Source organism: Equus caballus, chromosome 15 (assembly GCF_041296265.1).
Source record: "Equus caballus isolate H_3958 breed thoroughbred chromosome 15, TB-T2T, whole genome shotgun sequence".
Classification (NCBI taxonomy): domain Eukaryota; kingdom Metazoa; phylum Chordata; class Mammalia; order Perissodactyla; family Equidae; genus Equus; species Equus caballus.
The window spans coordinates 100061113-100081016 of NC_091698.1; the positions used below are offsets into that span (position 1 = coordinate 100061113).

The window sequence follows — 19904 nt, forward strand, 5'->3', positions numbered from 1 at the left end:
CCGCCCCTTTGTCTGGAGGCCACCCTGTTCCGCTCTGCCGTCCATCGTCCCTGCCAGAGAAGGGAAGGCTGACCCCCGACCCCCGGGGAGGAGGAATACGGGGGAGACCGTAACCAGCACCACCGCTCCCGAGCCGCTCTCCAGCCACAGCCCGGCGGCCCCTCGGCCCCTCCGCCCGGGACTGGGGTGGGGGCGGGGCGCGGCGCGGCCGGCGCCCGCTGATTGGCTGAGGGCGTCGGGGCGCCGCGCCGTGATTGGGCAGCGGGGCTGTCTGGCGCGGGGGCGCGCGAGGTGGGGAGGGGGCGGCTGGAAGCTGCTGGAAGTCAGGGGGCGGGGCGGGCGCGCGGGCGCGGGCGGTCGGGGGCGCGGGCGCGAGGGCGGTCGGGGACGCGGGGCGCGGGGGCGCGGGGGTGCAGGGGGAGGGCCGAGCCGGTCACCGCCCCCGGCCCCTCCCCGGCCCCGCCCCGCGCCGCTCCGACCGCGGGCGGCCCGGGGGCAGGCGCGCCGGCTGCATCCCCATCCTCGGCGTAGCCGGCACAGGCGCGGGCGAGTGGCGCGGGCGGCCGGAGCGCGGCGGGCGGAGCGCCAGGCCGGCCATGGCCACTACCAGCACTACGGGCTCCACCCTGCTGCAGCCCCTCAGCAACGCCGTGCAGCTGCCCATCGACCAGGTACCCGCGGCGGCCCTGCTGGCATCGCGCCCTCGCCGCCCCCTCCCCGGCCGTGTGCCATCCGCGCGGGAGCCGGGAGCCGGGGCGCGGGCTGGGGAGGGGGCGACCCTCCTGTTGTTGTTTGCCCGCTGCCTCGGGCCCGCCGCCCCTCCCGGGCGTGCCCACCCAGCCCCCACCCCGCCCCCACGCCGCCCGGCCCTTGTCCGTGCAGCCCGGGGGGGCTCCGGGCATCGACGTGCGCGCGTGCATGCTTGGCCCTGCTCCCCGCCACGGCAGCGCCCCGACCCGGGGCGTGCGTGCATCGGGCAGGCGGCAATCCGGAGTCCCGAAGTCGCTTCCAGGGCGTGCGAGCATGGGTGTAGACATTGTGGAAATTGTGGAAAGGCTGTGCTTTGGGGGAGCTAGGGTGTCTGTGCCCTGCGCGCGTGGCACTGAACGCCCCACGGGGAAGTGGGATGGATGTGCCTGGGTGGAGAGTGCGCTGACACGGCGTGTGTGGCATGGAGGAGGCCAGCTTAAGGGTCAGCGACCTGCGCTTTGGGACACTTTCCGTTGAAGTGTGGCTTATTCAACAGAGAGGCAACAGTTTGCGGGAAGGCAGAGGTTATGAAGAAAAGTCAAAGTGAGTTAATAATGCCAGAATTTCTAGCTGAGAAAGTTGCAGCCTTATAGATCGAAGAACCCACCCTACCCACCGTCTGGCCCACCCCTCATAAAGCATTTGACACCGTTTAGGGAACGGTGGCGTTTAAATGAGGCCATTTGGGTTTGTATGAAAGGCCTAAGGATTCTTGAGAAATAAACAGTATTGTGTTGGGAAAAGCAGTGCCATTTTTATTCAAAAAAGAAAGTTTGGAAGTATTTTGTCAGTGACATTTAGGGAAGTTGTTGATTAGGGGGTAGATAATAGCTCTAGCCCAAAGCTAGAAAATTTTGCTTAAAATTATTTGAAGTATACTTGCTCTAGAAGTGTTTGCGCTTTACAGGGGATCCTGGTTCACTGTCCTTCTCTTGAAAGTGTTGCTGTCATTTGGTGTCATCAGGGATTTTATTTATAATACGGATTCCTCTGTCTCCAGACTACGTTTCATAGCAGCGAGATGGAAAGACTCCTGTGTCTAACATTATGACACTGACTGCTTTGTGCTTTACTGTTTAAAAAAAGAATAGATGAAAGTATGTCCAACGAGTAAAAAAATTCTACCTTCTGTTCAAATCTGAATTCCTTACTTATATTTCAGTCATGCTTTTGGATCATAGTAAAATGCCTATCCCTCACAAGACTTGAACAACAGTTACAATGTGTATCATGCTAATAAAGTACCAGCAGTGAAATTAATCATGTATTAAGAAAGTAGTCTTCTCTGTTTCTTAATAAACTACTCAGAACTTGGGGCTTTCCATCTTCTCAGCCCTGTGGAGGATTCTCAGTTTTCCAAAGGGAAGTGCAGTGTCTGACCTTTGCGTGTTTACACCCCTGACCTAAGTAGGTTGCCGCCAGTGTATCAGCAAATGCACGTTAGGTTTAAACATTTTTTTGCTCATGAGGAGCAGGAGAGATGGGCCTATACTTTTTCATTTATTTTAGGGAAACAGGTATATTCTCTGTTTCTCTCTCTCCCTACCGTGATGAAATATTTTCTTTACTACGTTAATACCTTTTAATTTATGTAAAGCGTACAACTTTTTAAAAGATGTTTAATATTAATGAACTCATTTAAACATCTCAGCAATCCAGAGCAAGTTCTTTTCAGCACTGCTGAAAGAAGCAGGAGAATCGAGAGAAGGTGACAGGACTTAAAATTTTGCCTTTCCTTCCTTATATCTATAGGTATTGATTTGGGACCTTGGACAACCTTTGTTGTCTTGGGACTATGAACTTGCATAGTCATTTGTATTTTGAGTTGTTTTCTCTAAGCAAGTCTTAATATTGGATTAATACCACACAAGCCTTAACTTTTTATAGTGATAATAAACGTTTCTTTGAAGCACTGAAGAATTGACTTTTTTTTTTTGCTGATAACACTCTTGGAATAACTAAAAACTCATATTGTAAAATTGGATGAATGAATAGTCATTTAGCCATTATTTAAAAATTGAGCAATGTAGAAAATACTTTTCGTAACATGTAAATAATTGTCCAAGTTGAGAGAAACTGTAAGAATTGGTTGTAATCAAATAGTGTGATTCAACAGGAAAAAGACAAATCAGGAAATGAAAAGTGTAAAAATATGACTTGTTAGTATGTTAATTTGGTATGTGCTAATTAACAATGTTTTGAAAATTTAGGAAATTATGAAAGCAGTTATTTGATGTCAGAAGAAGAAAAGGACCTTACGACCCAGAAAAATAGTTTAACTTTTTTACTAGAGTGAATTTATGAAATGACAAATTATTGACATATATGGAATATAAGAATGTACCTTGCAGGGTCAGGTAGGAGAGAAAGGAGGAAATGTTTTGCAGTAAGACCAGGCAAGGAAAAGGAACAAAATATCTTGCCTTCAATTCCTGGGTTGTTTAATCTTTCCTGAGGATTACAGAGTGACCTTGAGGTAACCATAGTATTTGTTCAATAGTCCTTAAGTTTAAATAAAAATGTAAAATCTAGTATCAAGTGAGGTTAACTGATGCTTTAAGCCAGGAAATGTGTAGCAACTGATGTTTCCCCTTTCTAGGCCTTGCATTCCAGGCGACTTTGTTTCTAGTGTGGTTATCATTAAAGGTATGTATAGAGAGTGGGTTTTGAGGAGGATCTGGACTCAGGGAGAGCTGCGCTAAAGACAAGGGCCAGACATGCCATCGAGAAGACATCGCATGTCCTGGAACGCAATTGTGTTCTTTATTAGTTGCTGATGTGGTAAATTTTTAAAAGACCCCAAAGTGAGGAGTTCCAAACATGAGAGAATAATTACATGTCCCAGATCAACCTAATTTTTAGAGTGTTTGTTTTTTACCCCAACATATCATATGTTCTGTTACTGTACATTTACGCAACTCTCTGTTACTAGATGAGCTTGCTCTCCAGCCTTCTTCTCCCTCTCTCCCTCCCTCTCTTCCTTTCTCTCCCCCACCTTTCTTTTTTAACTGTTTCCTTTCCTTATGTCCCATGATATGCTGTAATTACTATGAACCTGGAGTAAATTTCTCTAGTGACATGATAATCCAGGAGGCATACTTGGCAGACGGCCAGTTAGGGATGAGACTGGCTTATGGAGAGTCATTGAACAGTCCTGTTTGGGGACAGGGTCATTGTTTTAGGGATGATGTGCCGAACGTTTTGGGTGAGGAGAGGGGCCAGAGGGAGACTCAAGGTATTTCGAAAGGTTTGGAGGAGGGAGAAAAGATGGGTGGGGAAGGAGGCCGACCTGTTACATGTTACTACTCCTGTAAAGTCAGGCGATGACTCTAATGGGTGGCACCTTACAGTTTACAGATCTCTTTCAAATGCGTTATATTATTTAATTGACTCCCCACAACACCTTATGGAGTCGGATGAAACTCAGGGGCTGAAGTATTTAGCTTCAGGTATATATATATAATTGAATAAAAGATTGCTTTTAATTTATAGTCTTAACATGGGGCAGATAATTTTGGTAGATCATTGTTTTAGATCCGAGTTGCCGATACATTTTTAGAGAAGAGGGTGACGAGAGAAATTCCCGAACACTGAAGTGCTAATGGTAATGGTGGAATAGGAAAAACCATGTGTGTATGGAAAGAGAGAAAGAAGCACCGAGGCTTATAAAGTCCTGTTTCCTTTTCAGTCAGTTTGTTGATTGACCTTTTCTGTATATTTCCCAGTGCTACGTAGACAACTGGTGAAGGGAACGAATATATTAGGGAAAAGAGTAGTTTGGAACATTAACTTCCTAACCCTCCTATAGTTGGGTCCTGTGATGAGCCTCATTTTATAGATGAAGAAATAAGTGAAGTTCTCAGTATTGAGCCTTTTTAAGAATATGACTTTAGGAGAAGAAAGAGAATGGCAATAAAACAAACAAATTAAAGATGGATTTTCTTTTAAAGTTGGCATTTGAATGCTCTAGGGTTAGGACATCAATATTTAACTCATTTGTCTATCCTGTCTGCTTTTACACCCATAATGAGCATCAGCCTTCGTCTCCAGAGCCCTGAAATACTGGGACGCTCTGCTGTGGAAGATTCCTCTTAATAAGGAAGGCATATGGGACTGGAGATCTTGAATCTGTATTTTAGGCCCCGTCAGTTAGCTAATTTTGGATATGTCACTTTACGTAAATGAGTTTCCTCCTGTGTAAAATGTGTGTTGTGCTTAGTTTTAAAATTGCATGATTCTGTGTTTCTGTCATGAACTGAAGAAGCTGTCCCAGATTCTTTTTGGACTCACTTGGAGGGAATATACATAAAAACTTGGGGGAGGAAAATGGACTAATAAATTTTGAAGAAGTTTTCAAGTGTGAGTTGAAACTGCCTCTCTGTTGAATCCGAAGCAACTAAGCAAAATACCACATGTCTTGAAAGTTGCTTTAACTTCAGTTTCCCGTGTCCCGTTTCCCTGTGTTGATAGGAGGTCACAGTGTGGTTTGGGAGTGGCCGGATGGAGTTGGAACCAGATTCTGCCAGCCTTGTGCTGTTTGGAAAGTTACTGTATTTTTCTATAACCCTAGTTTCCTCATCTGTAAAGATAATGAAAAATAGTACCTACTTGTAGATTATTGTGAAGATTAAAACACTTAACCTGTGGAAAGTGCCTGGCTCTAGTATATGTTTGATACACAGTCCTTTCCTCTCGACAAATTATTAAATATTTTGAATTTACATTTTTATTTTGAGAAGTTAACATCTGTTCGTACGTATTCCATTTTTAATCTTTAGGACTTGCTGCTTAGGAAGGGAAATACGAGGCTCAGGTTCAGTCATAAGCCCAAGCAGTGATTAAACTAGGATTAAAATCTAGTTTTGAATTTGGAGTCAGAGGTGGTTTTTCTGCTTCCTTACTGTTCAAGAGTTCTTTGTCCCCCTGCTTTAGGAGAGCTTCCTATGTTGTTACTGCCTTGATAGGTACAAATAACCCTCATCTCTGTTAACTGTGGTTCATCAGCGCCGACTTTCCAGGGAATTATTGAAACAGCTCACACACAGCTTTTGCCTGCAGTCGGTTTAACAGGTGGGATTCTACCATGATAGAACTTGGCAAGACTTCTTTAAAACAAAACAGGCTGTGAGCTTGACCCTCAGAAGAGTGGTCATGTAAAGACTTTACAAATGACGTGGATGAAGCCTGAAGTCCTGCTTTGGTCAATATGCAGGGTGTGGAAAGGGGAGGGACAGCTGATGTGCGAAGACAGCCTCAGGATGCTCGAGATCTGGATTACCGCTGACCATGCGCCCCTCTTTCTTCCTTTGCTTGTTGAAATCCTAACCATTCTTCCCAGCCTGCATCCAGTGCACCTGGCATATCAGTCTTTTCCTGAATCCCATCTGACGTGACTGCTTTCTTATTTGAACCACAAAAGCATTTTGGATTTGGCACTGTTCTGGCGTTTATCTTCTGCTCAGTGTTGTATGTATCAGTGAGGGTTCTGGTAGGAAACAGACGGAACTAGGTAACCAAGGAGACTGTAAGAACTGTTTACTAAGATATTGGCAGTTTAGGGAAGTCAGCAAGGAGTAGTATAGTCCCCCGGTACCAGCTCCACTAGGCCTAGAGGGGCAAGGGGAAGGAAGGGCAGAGCCGCAAGGGGTTGCTGTGGGAGCAGCCTGCCAGGAGGAGCTGGGGCCTCTGGTGAGGGACCAGCCAGCCAGCGGTGAACTTGGGAGGGGGATTGAGGGGCGATGAATATCCCTCCGTCCCCACGCATCCTCTGTCTCCTGCTGGTGTCTCCTTCAGAGGCAAGTTGGTGCTTTGGGAGCACAGAGTAAAGTGGAGAGTGGCTCTGGAGGACATTTAAATACTATCCAAAACATTATGATTACTAATATGTCTTTTACAGTATTACTCATTTCTCTACCTGATGAATACAATTAAAAACCCTTTGTCAGACCCCTATATGCACATCCTCATTCTCTTCTTCTCAGTCATAAATTTTGGAAGAACAGTTGATTCCTGCTATTTCCGTTTTCCTGATTCCTATTCACTCTTGCAACCATCGCAACCAGCGTCTAATAGCCAAGTCCAGTGCCAAACTTTGAGCAATACAGTACTAATCAGTTGCTTCCTTGCCTAAAACTCTTCCCGGTTTCCATGCTGCCTGTTGCAGTGCTTTTTCAAGTGTGGCTCTGAGGCCACTCGCATCAAAAGTCACTTGGGATTGTTGTTAAAAATATATATTCCCAGTTTCTACTCAGACCTACTGAATGAGGGCCATGGGGTCTGCATTTTTGACCAAGCCCTTTCTAACTCCCCATCTCCCACCACCATCAGAGGCAGAGAGCTACCTGGCCACGTTTTTTAAGATTCTCCGTATTGTTAAAAGGTAGGAAAAATGTAATTTTTTTTTTTTTCCCTGAGGAAGATTCTCACTGAGCTAACGTCTGTTGCCTGTCTTCCTCTATTTTGTATGTGGGTCACTGCCACAGCATGGCCACTGATGAGTCGTGTAGGTTCATGCATGGGAACTGAACCTGGGCCACTGAAGTGGAGCACGCCAAACTTAACCACTAGGCCATGGGGCCAGCCCCTGTATTGTATTTTTTAAATATATGCACTTAACTAATTAATGTGTAACCTTCAAAATATAATGCAGGGTAACTCTGCTATCGGCAGTATAATCACAAGATTTAGGAAAAAATAAAATCCATAGTGCACTCTAGGCAGTATGGCCTTGAGATGGGACAAGTTTTTAGTTGAATGATATATATGTCTCCTTCCAATCCTGTCATTGTATCTCTGGTGACTTTATAACCTCATGTGTAGAAAACGTCAGAAGTCTAAATTTGGGGTCCTTCCTGAATGTGAGAGGCCCTGCTCTACTGGATTCTTACTGCATGCTTGCCTCGGAGAACCACTGGCCTAAAGGAGAAGCTGCCAGCTTCTTTTTTGTTATTCAGACCACCCCTCACACACGCTCGGACTCTCTCCAGACAGGAGCAGTGCATTGCCCAAAGCCGTGCATACAGAAGTGGTAGAGCTGGAATCAACTCCCAGTCTGCCGATGCTTAAAGTACTTGCATACTCAGTTGCTTAAAGTTTCTTTTACTGCATGCCTTTGAATAAGCTATCTCCTTTGCCTGAAATCCCCTCCACACTTTTTTGACCCAGCAAACCCATGTTTTTCAATATTTAGCTGAAGCCTAAGTTGCAGCTCCTTGATGAAGCTTTTTAAGATCTCTCCCATCCTGTCCAGTCACTTGACGCTCGTTTTTGGCCTCTATTGTGTGTATAATACACACACAGACTGGAAGTAAGTAGAAAGCTTCTGCCTGGGGCCGCCGGCATACAGGTGGAGCCCCTTCAAGGAGCCGTCTCCTAACCTCTGCAGCCTTTCTGTGCGGAGGCAGGCACCGTGGGGGAAGCTCTGAGAGCAGCCAGCCATCTAGTTGTCCTGCTCAACCTCTCTCCTTAGCTCTGGATTCCACCAGCCTCTCCCGCTTCTGCAAAGCAAAAACCCAGTGTCAGCTAGATCTGTCTTTCTTAGGAAGGAATTAACTGGCGCATTTTTGGGGTCTTTGCTCGCGTCCACTGGCTACCTGTCAAATGTGAGTATCCTTCCAACTCTAGCAAGTAGTGGTATGAGAATCCCCCTTTGGTTCCCAGTGACTTGGCCATCCTTGTTGTAAGGGCCTCCCAAGCACTTGCCTCGTGCCCCTCTCCTGCTTGAACCTGCTCTGACAGCACCTGTAGCACTTACTTTACAGGTCTCCCTGCCAAGCTATAAGTTCCTTAAGAATAGAAGCCTTCTCTTACTCATGTTTGTGTCCCTGATGCTTGGGACCAGCATTGGCACAGAGTGTGTTTGCAGCCAGCAGGACTTGTGTGGGGAGGAGCATAGACTGGCTCCAGTGGTGGTCACCGCTTATTAGCTGTGTAGTCTTAGCACTGGCTGATCTTTTGTGAGCTTCAGTTCCCTGGTCTCTGGAATAGGGCAGAGGGTGGGCCCCGCCTCATGGGGTGTGAGTGGCATTAAGGGGCTAGTGCGCGTGCAGGGCAGAGCACACAGTGAAAGCGCAGCTGGTGCTGGGTGTTACTCACAACTGAGGTGCTCCTCCAGGGGTTTTGGGGGACAGTACTGTACAGGAAAGCCTGTCCCTCAGGTTCTTCAGAGTCCTTCAGTGCATTTTCAGTGACCCGTTTTGCAACTATTTGAGTGTCTAATGTGTGCCAGACAGTGTGCTGGACACACGGGAGACAAAGAAGAAAGTGGCTGCAGGCTCATGCAGTGATTTCTAGACTTCTTCAAAACAACAGTTACTAGGAGGCAGGGCTGAGCTCAGCGTGGAGGTCCCGGGGCGAGTGCTCGGCTCTCAGGAGTCCTCTTCCTGGGAGCACTTCCCTTGTTCACTGTCTTTCATTGGCACTCACCCCTCCCGGGCTGGACGGCAGTCTGTGAGGCCGGGAAATCAATGGTGACCCTTCCCTGGATGAGGTGCTTCCTGGTCTTTGCAGCTCAGCTGGCCGAGCTCCCCAGATCGGGTCCAGGTCACCCTGAGCCTGCAGCTCCTCCAGCTGGTCCCTCTGTGCCTCTTCCTAGTGGCGTAGCCCTGCGAGTCTGGGGCCCGTGTCGCGAGGCCCACCACGGACTGCACAGCAGGTCTCCGGGAGTTAGACGGAAGCCACGCAAACCTTTATGGCTGACTTTGTTTCAACAGGGTTTCTTAAAAGGAGATGTGCAAAGCCTTGAAGAATTTTGGGGGAATGTGACTGATTATTCAAACGGAAATAACGGTAACTATGAGAGGTGTCAGTGTTCTCAGCTAGATGATTACAGTGTCAGGTGATAACGGGCGATTGGAAAGAGAAGCTTTATCAGCATCATTATTGAGAGATTCAGACAAAAGAAGCCTTCAGAGTGCGTAATTGTCTGGATCCAGAAAGAACAAAGGGCTGCTGCTTTTACTGCCCGACCCTCTCCCCTCTCACCTTTTAGCGGGACCCTCCAAAAGGGCTCCTTTGGGATATCCCCCCCACATCCCCCAAAAAGCCAGTCCCGGGGAAGCCTGGCTTCGGGCCAGCTGCAGGTGTCATCAGCAGGTCCTCCCCAGCGGCCAGTGTCCTGGTGGAGTGAGGAAGCCAGGGGCCTCCCCCGACTGCCAGCCAGGTGGATCTCACTCTTCCATACAGGCCCAGGCCGCTGACCCGCTCGCCTGGCTCCTGTCTGGCAATCGGACAGAAATGTAGCATACTTTCTGTTTTAACCCATAATTCCATAGAAACTTTTTTAGTTTTTAGAGGTTTTCTGTGCCAAACTAGGTGATTGTGGAAGGTCAGAGTTGTAGATAATAAATAATTTTATATATATTTAAGTTACTCAGTTACATGTATTTTAAAATAAATCGCTCCCTGCTCATACAAACAAAAAATTCTGAATGTTTTCATTTTCTTTTTGAAACCGAATTATAGGTAGAACTGTAACACATGAAAGACGTTCAGGTGAAACTCACTTTGTTAAAACTGAATGGAGAGAGAGGCCTGCCTTCGGCGGAACCGCTGGTTTCAAAACCGCCGTCGCCTGGGTGCTCAGTGAATAGTGATTGAATTGGGTGCATCTAATTTAACAATATTAAATTTCAAAGATGAATGTAAAGATCTGTACTGAAGTTCTAGAAGTGAATTGTCTGGAAGGAGAGTTGCCTGAGACCAGCATTACATTTTGTGGATAAACCCTGGGAGTTTTTGTTGATTATAAGGTGGTGTTTAGCTGGCTAGGTCATGGGTTAGGCGGTGTAGTTAATGCCAACATCAATTCCAGATTCAAGCGTCTGGAGGCTACCAGCCAAGGAGCATAACTGAGTGTAAATGTAGGTGCAGCCATTTCTGAGGTGTGGGCAGCATGGCCATCTGGAAAGCCCAGGCCCAGCCTGAAAGGAAAACCCCCATTCACTTTTGCTCATGGTTACCAAAGCTGATTTTTCAAGGGAAGCTGGAGTTCTGGACTTTTTGCAAAAATATGATTTTTAAAATTTTGACTAAAATTTGCTTGTTTTCTTCTTTTGAGCCCAAACAACACACCTGGGCCACATTTAGCTTATTGGCCATCAGGAAGTAGGTAGCACTTTCTATTGTAGTTGATGGTGGTCAGTCCAATCGAAAGTACACTGTCTTGTTCTGAGACTTCAAAGGGACATTGACAGACCAGAGTGTGACCGTAGCAGGACAGTCAGGGCTCCAGAAGGCTCGGGAACCATGCCGTGCAGTCGTTGAAGATGCAGTTCTTATATTTCATCACTTAGTAATTTCATCCTTAGATTGGCCAAGAGAATTTCAAATTAAATTTTATCTTACTAGTTCTTTTCATTTGGAGTGCATCACATCTTGGAGATAATCTTGACAGGTACAATCCCGTTAAAGTGGAAAGGTTGGAACTTCACACCATCATTTATTCTTTTTGTAGATCCAGTATTATAATTATTAATTGGTCTAAGTTGTTAGGGCTGTTTTGTGGGGTATGACAAAAAAAAAATGTGGCTGGTAGAGAATAAAGTAATACTCGGGAAGGTCTTGTGTGCCTTATAAGCCCCTATCAGTTTTTCAGTTTTTTTAGAGTGTATATTGAATTTTGGCTGGAATGTTTTGTCTTGTGATGACTGTTCAGGGTTTGGAGTTTAGGCTTGATCTACAGTGTGCCGCACTGTGAGTGTGAGCATGCCTTTTCTAATGCTAGGACTCGCGCAGCTGTTCATGTTAGCTGCTTACCAAGAATAGAAGTGACGAAGATTTTTGGTGTCTGCACAGAGCCAAGAGGATGAAGGTAGAGGGCAGGGTGGAGGTCCCCTTAGCTAGTACTTGGTTTCGTTGGGGATAGTTAAGGGGTCCTTAGTCTAAGATTATAATCTTGCTATAATGTGGTCCCTGTACCTTTCCTGTAGCATGAGACTAGTCATGTCTTCTCCTTCTGTTCCCAGAAAATACTTTTAAAGCCACATAGTAAAGGAAAATCTTGGTATATTTGGCATCACAACATTGAGCTTCAGCTTTCCATTTGATTTGAATGAAAATTCTGATAAAGTAATCAAAATTGAAGAGTAGAATTTTGGGTATTGTCAAACTGTATATTTGTTAGAATTTTCTATATGGATTGGAGGATTCATTTCTAAAGAGTTAGGTTTCTTTTTTAAGGTACAGGAGATATAAATTATGGAGAACTATTCTGTTCCAAGAAGGTTTTTGGCATCAATTCAGAATTTTACCACATAGGAGTATAGAGTAATTTATAAAGTAACTTTGTTAGGAATATGGCATTTGGTAGGAAACACTTGAGTAGATTTTTAAACAGTCCTGCTCGGAATATTAAAGACAAAAGGATGTTGGGACCATTTCAGCAAAGACAAAATGATTGGAATAGTGCCAGAAGGCTGCTCTTGGCTTGTTTTCCTGTTTGTAGTGATTTATTGGAAACAGGAACCTCTGGAAAATAAAGAAAATACTAAACGAGTTTTCCCTGTTTTGGCACCAACTCCAGATTTGGTAAATATATGATATTGGAATTTTAGCTCTTGTAAAATGGTGGAGAAGGGCAGTACAGATCACTGTGCCTTGGCCAAGTCGGTAACGTGGGTTAGCAAGTAGATTAGCCATCTGTATGTTGGACAGTAAACAGTGTGCAGCAGGGCGAGTACAGAAGAGGGAAGCCAACTGTTTTGTGTGTTACTGTATGTTAATACAGCAAGGAAGATGGACTGTGATCAAAATCAAGACCCTTCTCTGAAACTGGGAATGGACTGGACTGGGTAGCAATAGTGTAGAAGGCAAACCTTGGACAAATTGGCATCGTTTGAGAATCATTGCAGAATTGGAAAGTTTTAGGCTGTAGTGAATGTTGGTGCTTTTAGAAGATTTTTATAAAAGGAAAGTTACTGGGTTATTGGTGTCACTTTAGATGTTAGAATTTATCATTTTGGTGTAAAGATAGAAGGGGATAAGTAGATGTCGTTGTTTATTGAGTGTGTAGTACAGGCCAGGGGTTTTCTTAGGTCCTGGAGAGATGCAGAGATGAGTAAGAGCTGGTTGGGGCTCTGAGCTTCTAGTCTACTGGGAAGAGAAAGACTGACAAATATTTACAGCCTGTGAATGAGTGTCAGGAGAGAGAGATGTTGGAATTGGTTTGGATGAGGCTGCTGCAACAAGCGTCCCAAACATGAGACAGTGACGTAAAGATAATAGAGGGTTATTGCTTTCACATAACAGTTTTGATGTAAATGGCCCAGATTGGTGGATAGTTCTGCTCTGCCTGGTCATCCAGAGGCTTGTGTTCCTTCCAGCACATTTCCCTGGTTCCTGGGAACCTTGTTATCAGCCTGGTTGAGGCTAGTTTGCTTAGGGCGGTGGTCCTTGAGCTTGAGGTTGTGTGGGAGTCCCCTGCAGCACTTGTTGAAACTCAGAGGGCCCTGCACCTGGGGTTTCTGACTCAGTAGGTCTGGTTGGGGCCCGATCATTCTCAGGTGTAAGAGGTTCACGAGTGACCTTACTGCTGCTGGTCTGCGGCCGTACTGTGAGAACTTGGAGGGTTCCAGTCATCCAGCAGAAAAGAAGGGGAAAGAACCCTTACGGTCGCATTTGTTGGCTAGAAGTAGCACATACATAGATAGCACTTTGACTCACATGCCTTTTGTTAGAGCTTTGTCACATGGCCACAGGTCACAGCAAGGAGATGGGTGGGGGCTAGTAAATGTCGCTTATCTGGGCAGCCATGCCCAGCTACAGTTCTTTTATGGTGGGAGAGCAGGGCAGGCTGCACCACATTCTGGAATCATCTTGGGAAAAACTACTGTTAACTCCGGGTTGGAATGCTCAGGGCAAGGTAACTTCTGAGCTAAAATCTTGAAGGATACATTTTCTTGGCATCCCAGAACAGAAGTGCAACTTGTAGTTGAGGAAACAATGTTTGCAAAGGAAAGGAGGGGCAGGCTCACTCCTTCAGTAAATATTGATTGATGGCCGGGCTTTGTAAAGGGGAGGCCTGGTATTGCAGCGGTTAGAGGGTAGATGGGCAGGGCGTGATCATCCAGCTGATTAACAATCAACCCAGTTTCATGTTTAGGAGTCAGCTTGCCTTAAGTTGTGGTTCTGCCGCGTAGTGTCTCAGCTATGTCGGTCGCTTGAGCCTTGGTTTATCTGTTTCACAGAGCCTAGTGCAGAGTAAGCGCTCTCTAAATGTTAGCCATCACTGTTACTGCGCCTTGGGTGAATCTTCTCTGGGAAATCTCTGGTGGATGGTCATCTGGCTTCTGCTTAAACACTTTTGAGATGGAGAGCTTGCTCCCTTTATTAGGGTGGCCAGTCCATTTTTGGATAGCTGTAGTTAGAGAGTCTGTAATCTTGGGGCTCACAAACTCTCTGGAATAGTCCAGAAGCGATCCGATTAAGCTCACTTCTTCATGGTCACCTTTTAGGTCGTTGGAGACATTCTGTTCTTTTTTCACATGGTTGGCTTACGAACAACTGCACTTTAATAAATTAGGTATCAATACCCTTAAATCTTCTAATATGGGATTCCTGGGCTTATGTGTGAGCATTCCTAGCTCTCTGAGGATGGCGAGCCCCGCATCTGAAAGCTCAGTTTGATTGTTGCTCTCTTTAGAGTATTGCAGTGCTGGCACACTGGTTTGAAGATTTATTGCTTTTTGTCTCTATTTACTAATATAATTAAAAATAAAAATAAAATTACTGATTTAGTACTAAGCATGTTCTTATAAATAATACGGTTGAGACAGTGATAGAAACCCCTAGGCAGGCCCCAAATACCACTTCCTAGACTCAGTGGACTCTCTTCTCAGCTGCCTGATGATGTGTTAAGGTATGAAAAAAAGAGCACAACTGAAGAACACGGATGAAATACTGGAAGTGTATTATCTAAGATTGCACTTAAATAGGGGTCTGTGAAATGACATTTTTGATCAGAGGTCTAATGGCTAAGTGCTAAAATCAACATTAAGTTAAAACTGATTATAATTCAGGTGAATGTCAAAAATTTCTTTGTCTTCAACTCCTGAAAATTTATCGACACTGTCCTCTAATTATTTCTGCAAACATTTATTTCTCTCTGTAGAGTCTAACAATAGGAATTCTCTTCTTAAGACATTCTTATGAAAACTGTTCATTTCAGGTTTAATTAATGAGAACAAAACGTGTTTTGGATACCCCAGTTCTCTTTAACTCTTTCCTTTTTTTTCCTTACTCCTTATCTGTTTTTATTATGTTTGTGTGACTCATTATGGATATTACTGTGTGTGTGTTTAGGATTTTTTCTTCTTGTGCAATTGAGATGGCAGAGCTAATTATTCTGCTTTTAATTCATTCACACAAGATGTGTAGAATTCCCAAATAGAGCTTTTTCATTTAAAAAGGTCATTTTTCATGACTTAAACAGAACTAAATAACTAACAATCGAATACTGTTCTTAAAGGTTAGAATTCCCAAATATAGCTTTTTCATTTAAAAAAGTCATTTTTCATGACTTAAACAGAACTAAATAACTAACAATCGAATACTGTTCTTAAAGGTTATTCTGTCTTATGTTAGTACACTAAACAATTTACCAAGTAATACAATTATAAAATAACCTTATCTCTTGCTGACTTTTTAAAAGATTTATAAACATTTGGCTCATAGTATATACAGTGTTCTTCCTAGTGTTGTCATATAAATGAACTTTTTTCAATACTCATGTTAACTCATCTGTTTTCCTATTAATAGTTTTCCTGCTCATCAGTTATAACAGCATTTTACTCTTATAATAACAAACATGTATTTACATTTTAACTGATAGACTGTTGATATATAAATCATATAAGGTGATTTCACTCCAAGTTAAATATAGAATGCTTGTCTGTATATATTTGCAGGTTAACATTCATATATGAACAATAAGCATAAATGATGTGCATTGTTTGTATTTTTGGTGTTTTTCGCTGATCAGAAATGATGATAGGGAGCCAGCCTTGATGGCCTAGTGGTTAAAGTTGTGCACGCTCTGCTTTGGTTCTTGGGTTCAATTCCCTGTTGTGGAACCACACAACCCATCTCTCAGTAGCCATGCTGTGGCTGCGCCTCTCATCGAACTAGAAGGACCTGCAGCTAGAATATACAACTGTGTACTGGGACTTTGGGGAGGGAGGGAGGTTGAGAGAGAGAGAGAGAGATTGGCAACAGATGTTAGCTCAGGGCGAATCTTTCCTTAGGAAAACAGACCTTTAGAGTCTGAAAAACATGCAAAATCAGTGTTTTTTAAACAATTATTAGAACTTTCCTCTTTCTCTTATTACAGTTTATGTTCTCCTTTGATATTTTAAATTATGTTTTCACTTCTTCTGTTTCTTCATACCTACACCTTTAGAAGTTACCTTTTCTTGTTCTTCCTCAGTGTTTGTGTGTAGGAAAGTCACCAGAACTCCCCAGCTCAGGTGAGTGTCAGCTCACGGCCAGGGGATGTGCTCTCTTGTCTGAGGGAGTTAGACCGAACATGGAAAGGATCCACACCAGTCGTGGGTGGGATGGTACTGTTAGGGATGCTGGAGGCTGAGTGTCTGCTCCCTGCACACCCTCTTGGTGCTATCTGCCTGCCTTATAACCAAAGGTTGCCCTAAGCCACTGCTAGCAAGGGGTCATGGTTAATTGAGCAGACACGCCCATTTTTCCTTCCTCCTCCTTTTAGCACAGCTTACCTCATGTTTCTGAGAATAACAGGGAAAACTCCACACTTCCTTGATTTCTCTGCCTGTAGGTGAAGAAGAAACAGGAAATTGTCATAAGCATGATGAAGTGTATTCACGAATTGATAAACAATAATGTATGCTCGAAATAACACAATGTTATAAACCATTAGAATCCCAATAAAATTACTTAAAACTTGTCATATTACTTCAGGAAGTATATTACAGAGAGAGAAGATGGACATTTAGTGCAAATCATATGTCCCTTCCCAGCTCAGAGCCGTCTGGGAGTTCTCTTCTCACTTAGCGTAGAACCGTAGTCCCACCCTGCTTTGGCCCTGCCACCCTCTTTAACCTCACTTCCTGCAATTTCTTGTCTTTTCTGTGTCGTGTGCACTGGCCTCCTCCAGTTTTGAGTATTTTAAGCACGGTCCACCTCAGGGCCTTTGCACTTGTGGCTCACTCCCTCACTTCATATGACGCTGCTCAAGGCCTTCTAAAGGAGGCCTGCTGTGACCTCGGCATCTGAGGAGAGAGCCTCCTGTCATTTGACTCTTTCTGTCTGTTATTTAAAAACATTGACTTTACGTTAATTTATACGTTTGACATTATCTATTCATTTGTTTATTGTCTGTTTCTCTCTCTAAGTATTCTCCATGAGAGCAAGGACTTTGTTTGTTTCACTGACTAAGGTCTAGTGCCTGGAAGAGTGCTCAGTAAATATCTATTAATGAACTGTGAACTTGATGATTATATACGTTTTTAGGTTTCGTTTCTTTTTTTTTTTTTTTTAAGATTTTATTTTTCCTTTTTCTCCCCAAAGCTTCCCGGTACATAGCTGTGTATTTTTAGTTGTGGCATATGGGACGCCGCCTCCCCATGGCTTGATGAGCGGTGCCATGTCCGTACCCAGGATTCAAACCGGCAAAACCTTGGGCCGCCGAAGTGGAGCGCACGAACGTGACCACTCGGCCACGGGGCCGGCCCCTAGGTTTCGTTTCTTAAAGCTAACTGAATATGATTTATCAGCAGCAAATGAGAGAACAAATGACCTGTTTTGGCATTAACTTCTAGTTCCCTTTTGGAATTTTTCTTTTCCTTTTTGTTGAGGAAGATTCACCTTGAGTTAACATCTGTGCCAGTCTTCCTCTCTTTTGTATATGGGCTGCCACCACAGTAAGGCCGCCAACCAGTGGTGTGGTTCTGTGCTTGGGAACTGAACCCGGGCCGCCCAAGTGGAGGCCACAGGGCCAGCCCCTCGTTTTGGAATTTTAACTTAAGATTAATGCGTTATCAGTTTGGGAACTTATTTTTCTCTTTTTGGGAGGCAGTGGTTTCAGATGGTGATAGTGCTGCTTTTTGGGTAGGAATCCTGGAACTAGTCACTTACCCTCTCTAAGCTGTGGAAGCCTCAGTGCCCTCATGTGTAAAATAGAGAAGACGGGAATGTTGGAGTTTTAGGGTTCTAGTAATTGATAACTCTCCCTCGCCAAATTGAAGAGTCAGACATGGATCGAATTGTCAGCCTTACTGATGAAAGCTGGATTGCAGGATGTGACTTAGATGTGCTGCCACACGGAGTTCCTGGTCCTTTACTCCTGACTAAATTTGGCCCACCCAGCACAGGCAGAGCTGGGTGTCTGCAGGTTCCCCCAGAAGGACACAGCTTCCCTGCTAAACTCCCCATGTCGTGAAGCTGGCAGTAGGCTGGCAGGTCTTAAGCAAGCCCGGAAGCTTTAGTGAAGTTGCTCCTTTGGTGGGTCGAGGGGGAGGACGGGAGCATTATCCTGGAAGAAACGCGAGGCCCAAGGCAGGGGCACGGGTCCCCCTAACAGGTAGGACTTATTGCGGTGAGGACTTTCGTAGGGTGTTTTCTCTGTCAAGGCTTTGGGACGTGGTGAGTGCTGCATGGCCATTAGCCATTATTGCTGTAACACCTGTGTCTGTCATTGCTTGTAGCAGTTACCATCACAGGCTGTAATAGGTTTGTTTTTTCTATTTACTCACCAGACTGGATTGTAAGCTCTTGGAAGAAGGAACTGTTCATTATCTCTGGACCCTCCAGTGCTAGACTAGCCAGTGTTGGCTCATAGCAGTCAGTGAATAGGTATTTGTTTGAGAAGAATGGCATATGGAAAGAATGTGGGTTTTGGAGTCAGAAAAAAGGAATTGGCTTTAAATTCTTTTTAGACCAAGGAGGAGATATGAAAAAGTAAACACTAAGGAAGCAAAGTGGACTAATATGTATATATTTAAGGGTTTTCACAGTAGTGGTTAAAATAATTTCTGCTTAATCAGAGAACCTAGCTAAACAGAATAACACGCACTCTGAGCATTTCATTCTATCTGGGGTTGACTGTGTTTTTCTCTTTAGTAGGTTGTGGTAAAGAAGTTAGGCTCTTGCAGAGCAGTGGATAATTTATAAATGTTAATATCAGAATGTGTTTTTTAATTAAAAAGTAAAGACAAAGTACTGAGAAATTAACATTGAAAAAAATATAGTGAAGTCTTTTTCGGATGTATCTCATTAATGTGACCAGTAAGTGAATATTTTATGGAAAAGTGTATATAATATATATTCACAAAATTTAAAAAGATTGTAGGTCCCAGGCCACAGCGCATCCTTAACAGACAGTCGTTAGCGAATCCTGTCGGTCTTCTCTGTTAGGCATCCTTGAGTCTGAGCTCCTGTGGTCCTCAGTGTTGCTCTGATTTGATCAGTTTCCATGCTCTGACGGCGTTGTCACGTATTCTCCTGACTGCACGTGGTGACAAGGGTGAAAGCTGTAGTCAGGCAGCACTCCCCCTCCAGTATGGAGATTATTACTTATTTTAATTCTGACGGAGACAGCCTTTCTCTTTCTTTGTCCCGGGGCTTCCCTGGTCTTTTCCAGTCATGATTTCACTTGCAAATTAAAATGTCATTTGGCAAACACCCAAGTTCAGGTGTGGTCTCAAAGTCTGGACGAGTGCAGTGTCTCGTGGCCCTGGGGGAGGGGTGGACGTCGTCCCAGAGGTCCCCTTGCTCCCCCGTGGAGGGAGGTTTCCCTGGAGCCCGTGGCCCCTCGGCGGCGTCCCTGGATCACACCGCCTGCACAAGGCCCAGGACACGCTAGACGGTTTCAATCTCATATTCCAGAAATAGCACTTGTAAATGGAAAATATTAATATTTTTCATGATTCGCTCCCCAAACTGTTGTAAATTAGTCACATGTAAATTGAGGGAGAGTAGACTGAGTGTGATCTTTGGTTTAGGTCTCAGCTTCACTTCTGGCTCCCCTGCCCTGTGACTCTGGCAAATTACTTGAGTTTCCTGAGCTCCCATTTCCTCATTTTTAAAATGGGGATAACGTAACTATTTTCCCAGGTTATTGAGAGCATTGTTTGGTTTATGGAGACTGTAAGATGCTTTGCACATTGTAGCTGCTCAGCAAATGGCAGTTA

At 44.6% G+C, this 19904-nt stretch overlaps 1 protein-coding gene across 1 annotated transcript in view; it reads left to right on the forward strand.

Annotated features, from left to right (window-relative positions):
• The first annotated feature begins 402 nt into the window (after positions 1-402).
• Positions 403-19904, forward strand: part of MBOAT2 (membrane bound O-acyltransferase domain containing 2) — a 126113-nt gene continuing 106611 nt past the window's right edge. Inside the window, exon 1 of the mRNA XM_067053791.2 lies at positions 403-671. Within this exon, the coding sequence (XP_066909892.1) occupies positions 597-671 (75 nt within the window). The 5' untranslated portion in view covers positions 403-596. The remainder of the gene's footprint in view (positions 672-19904) is intronic.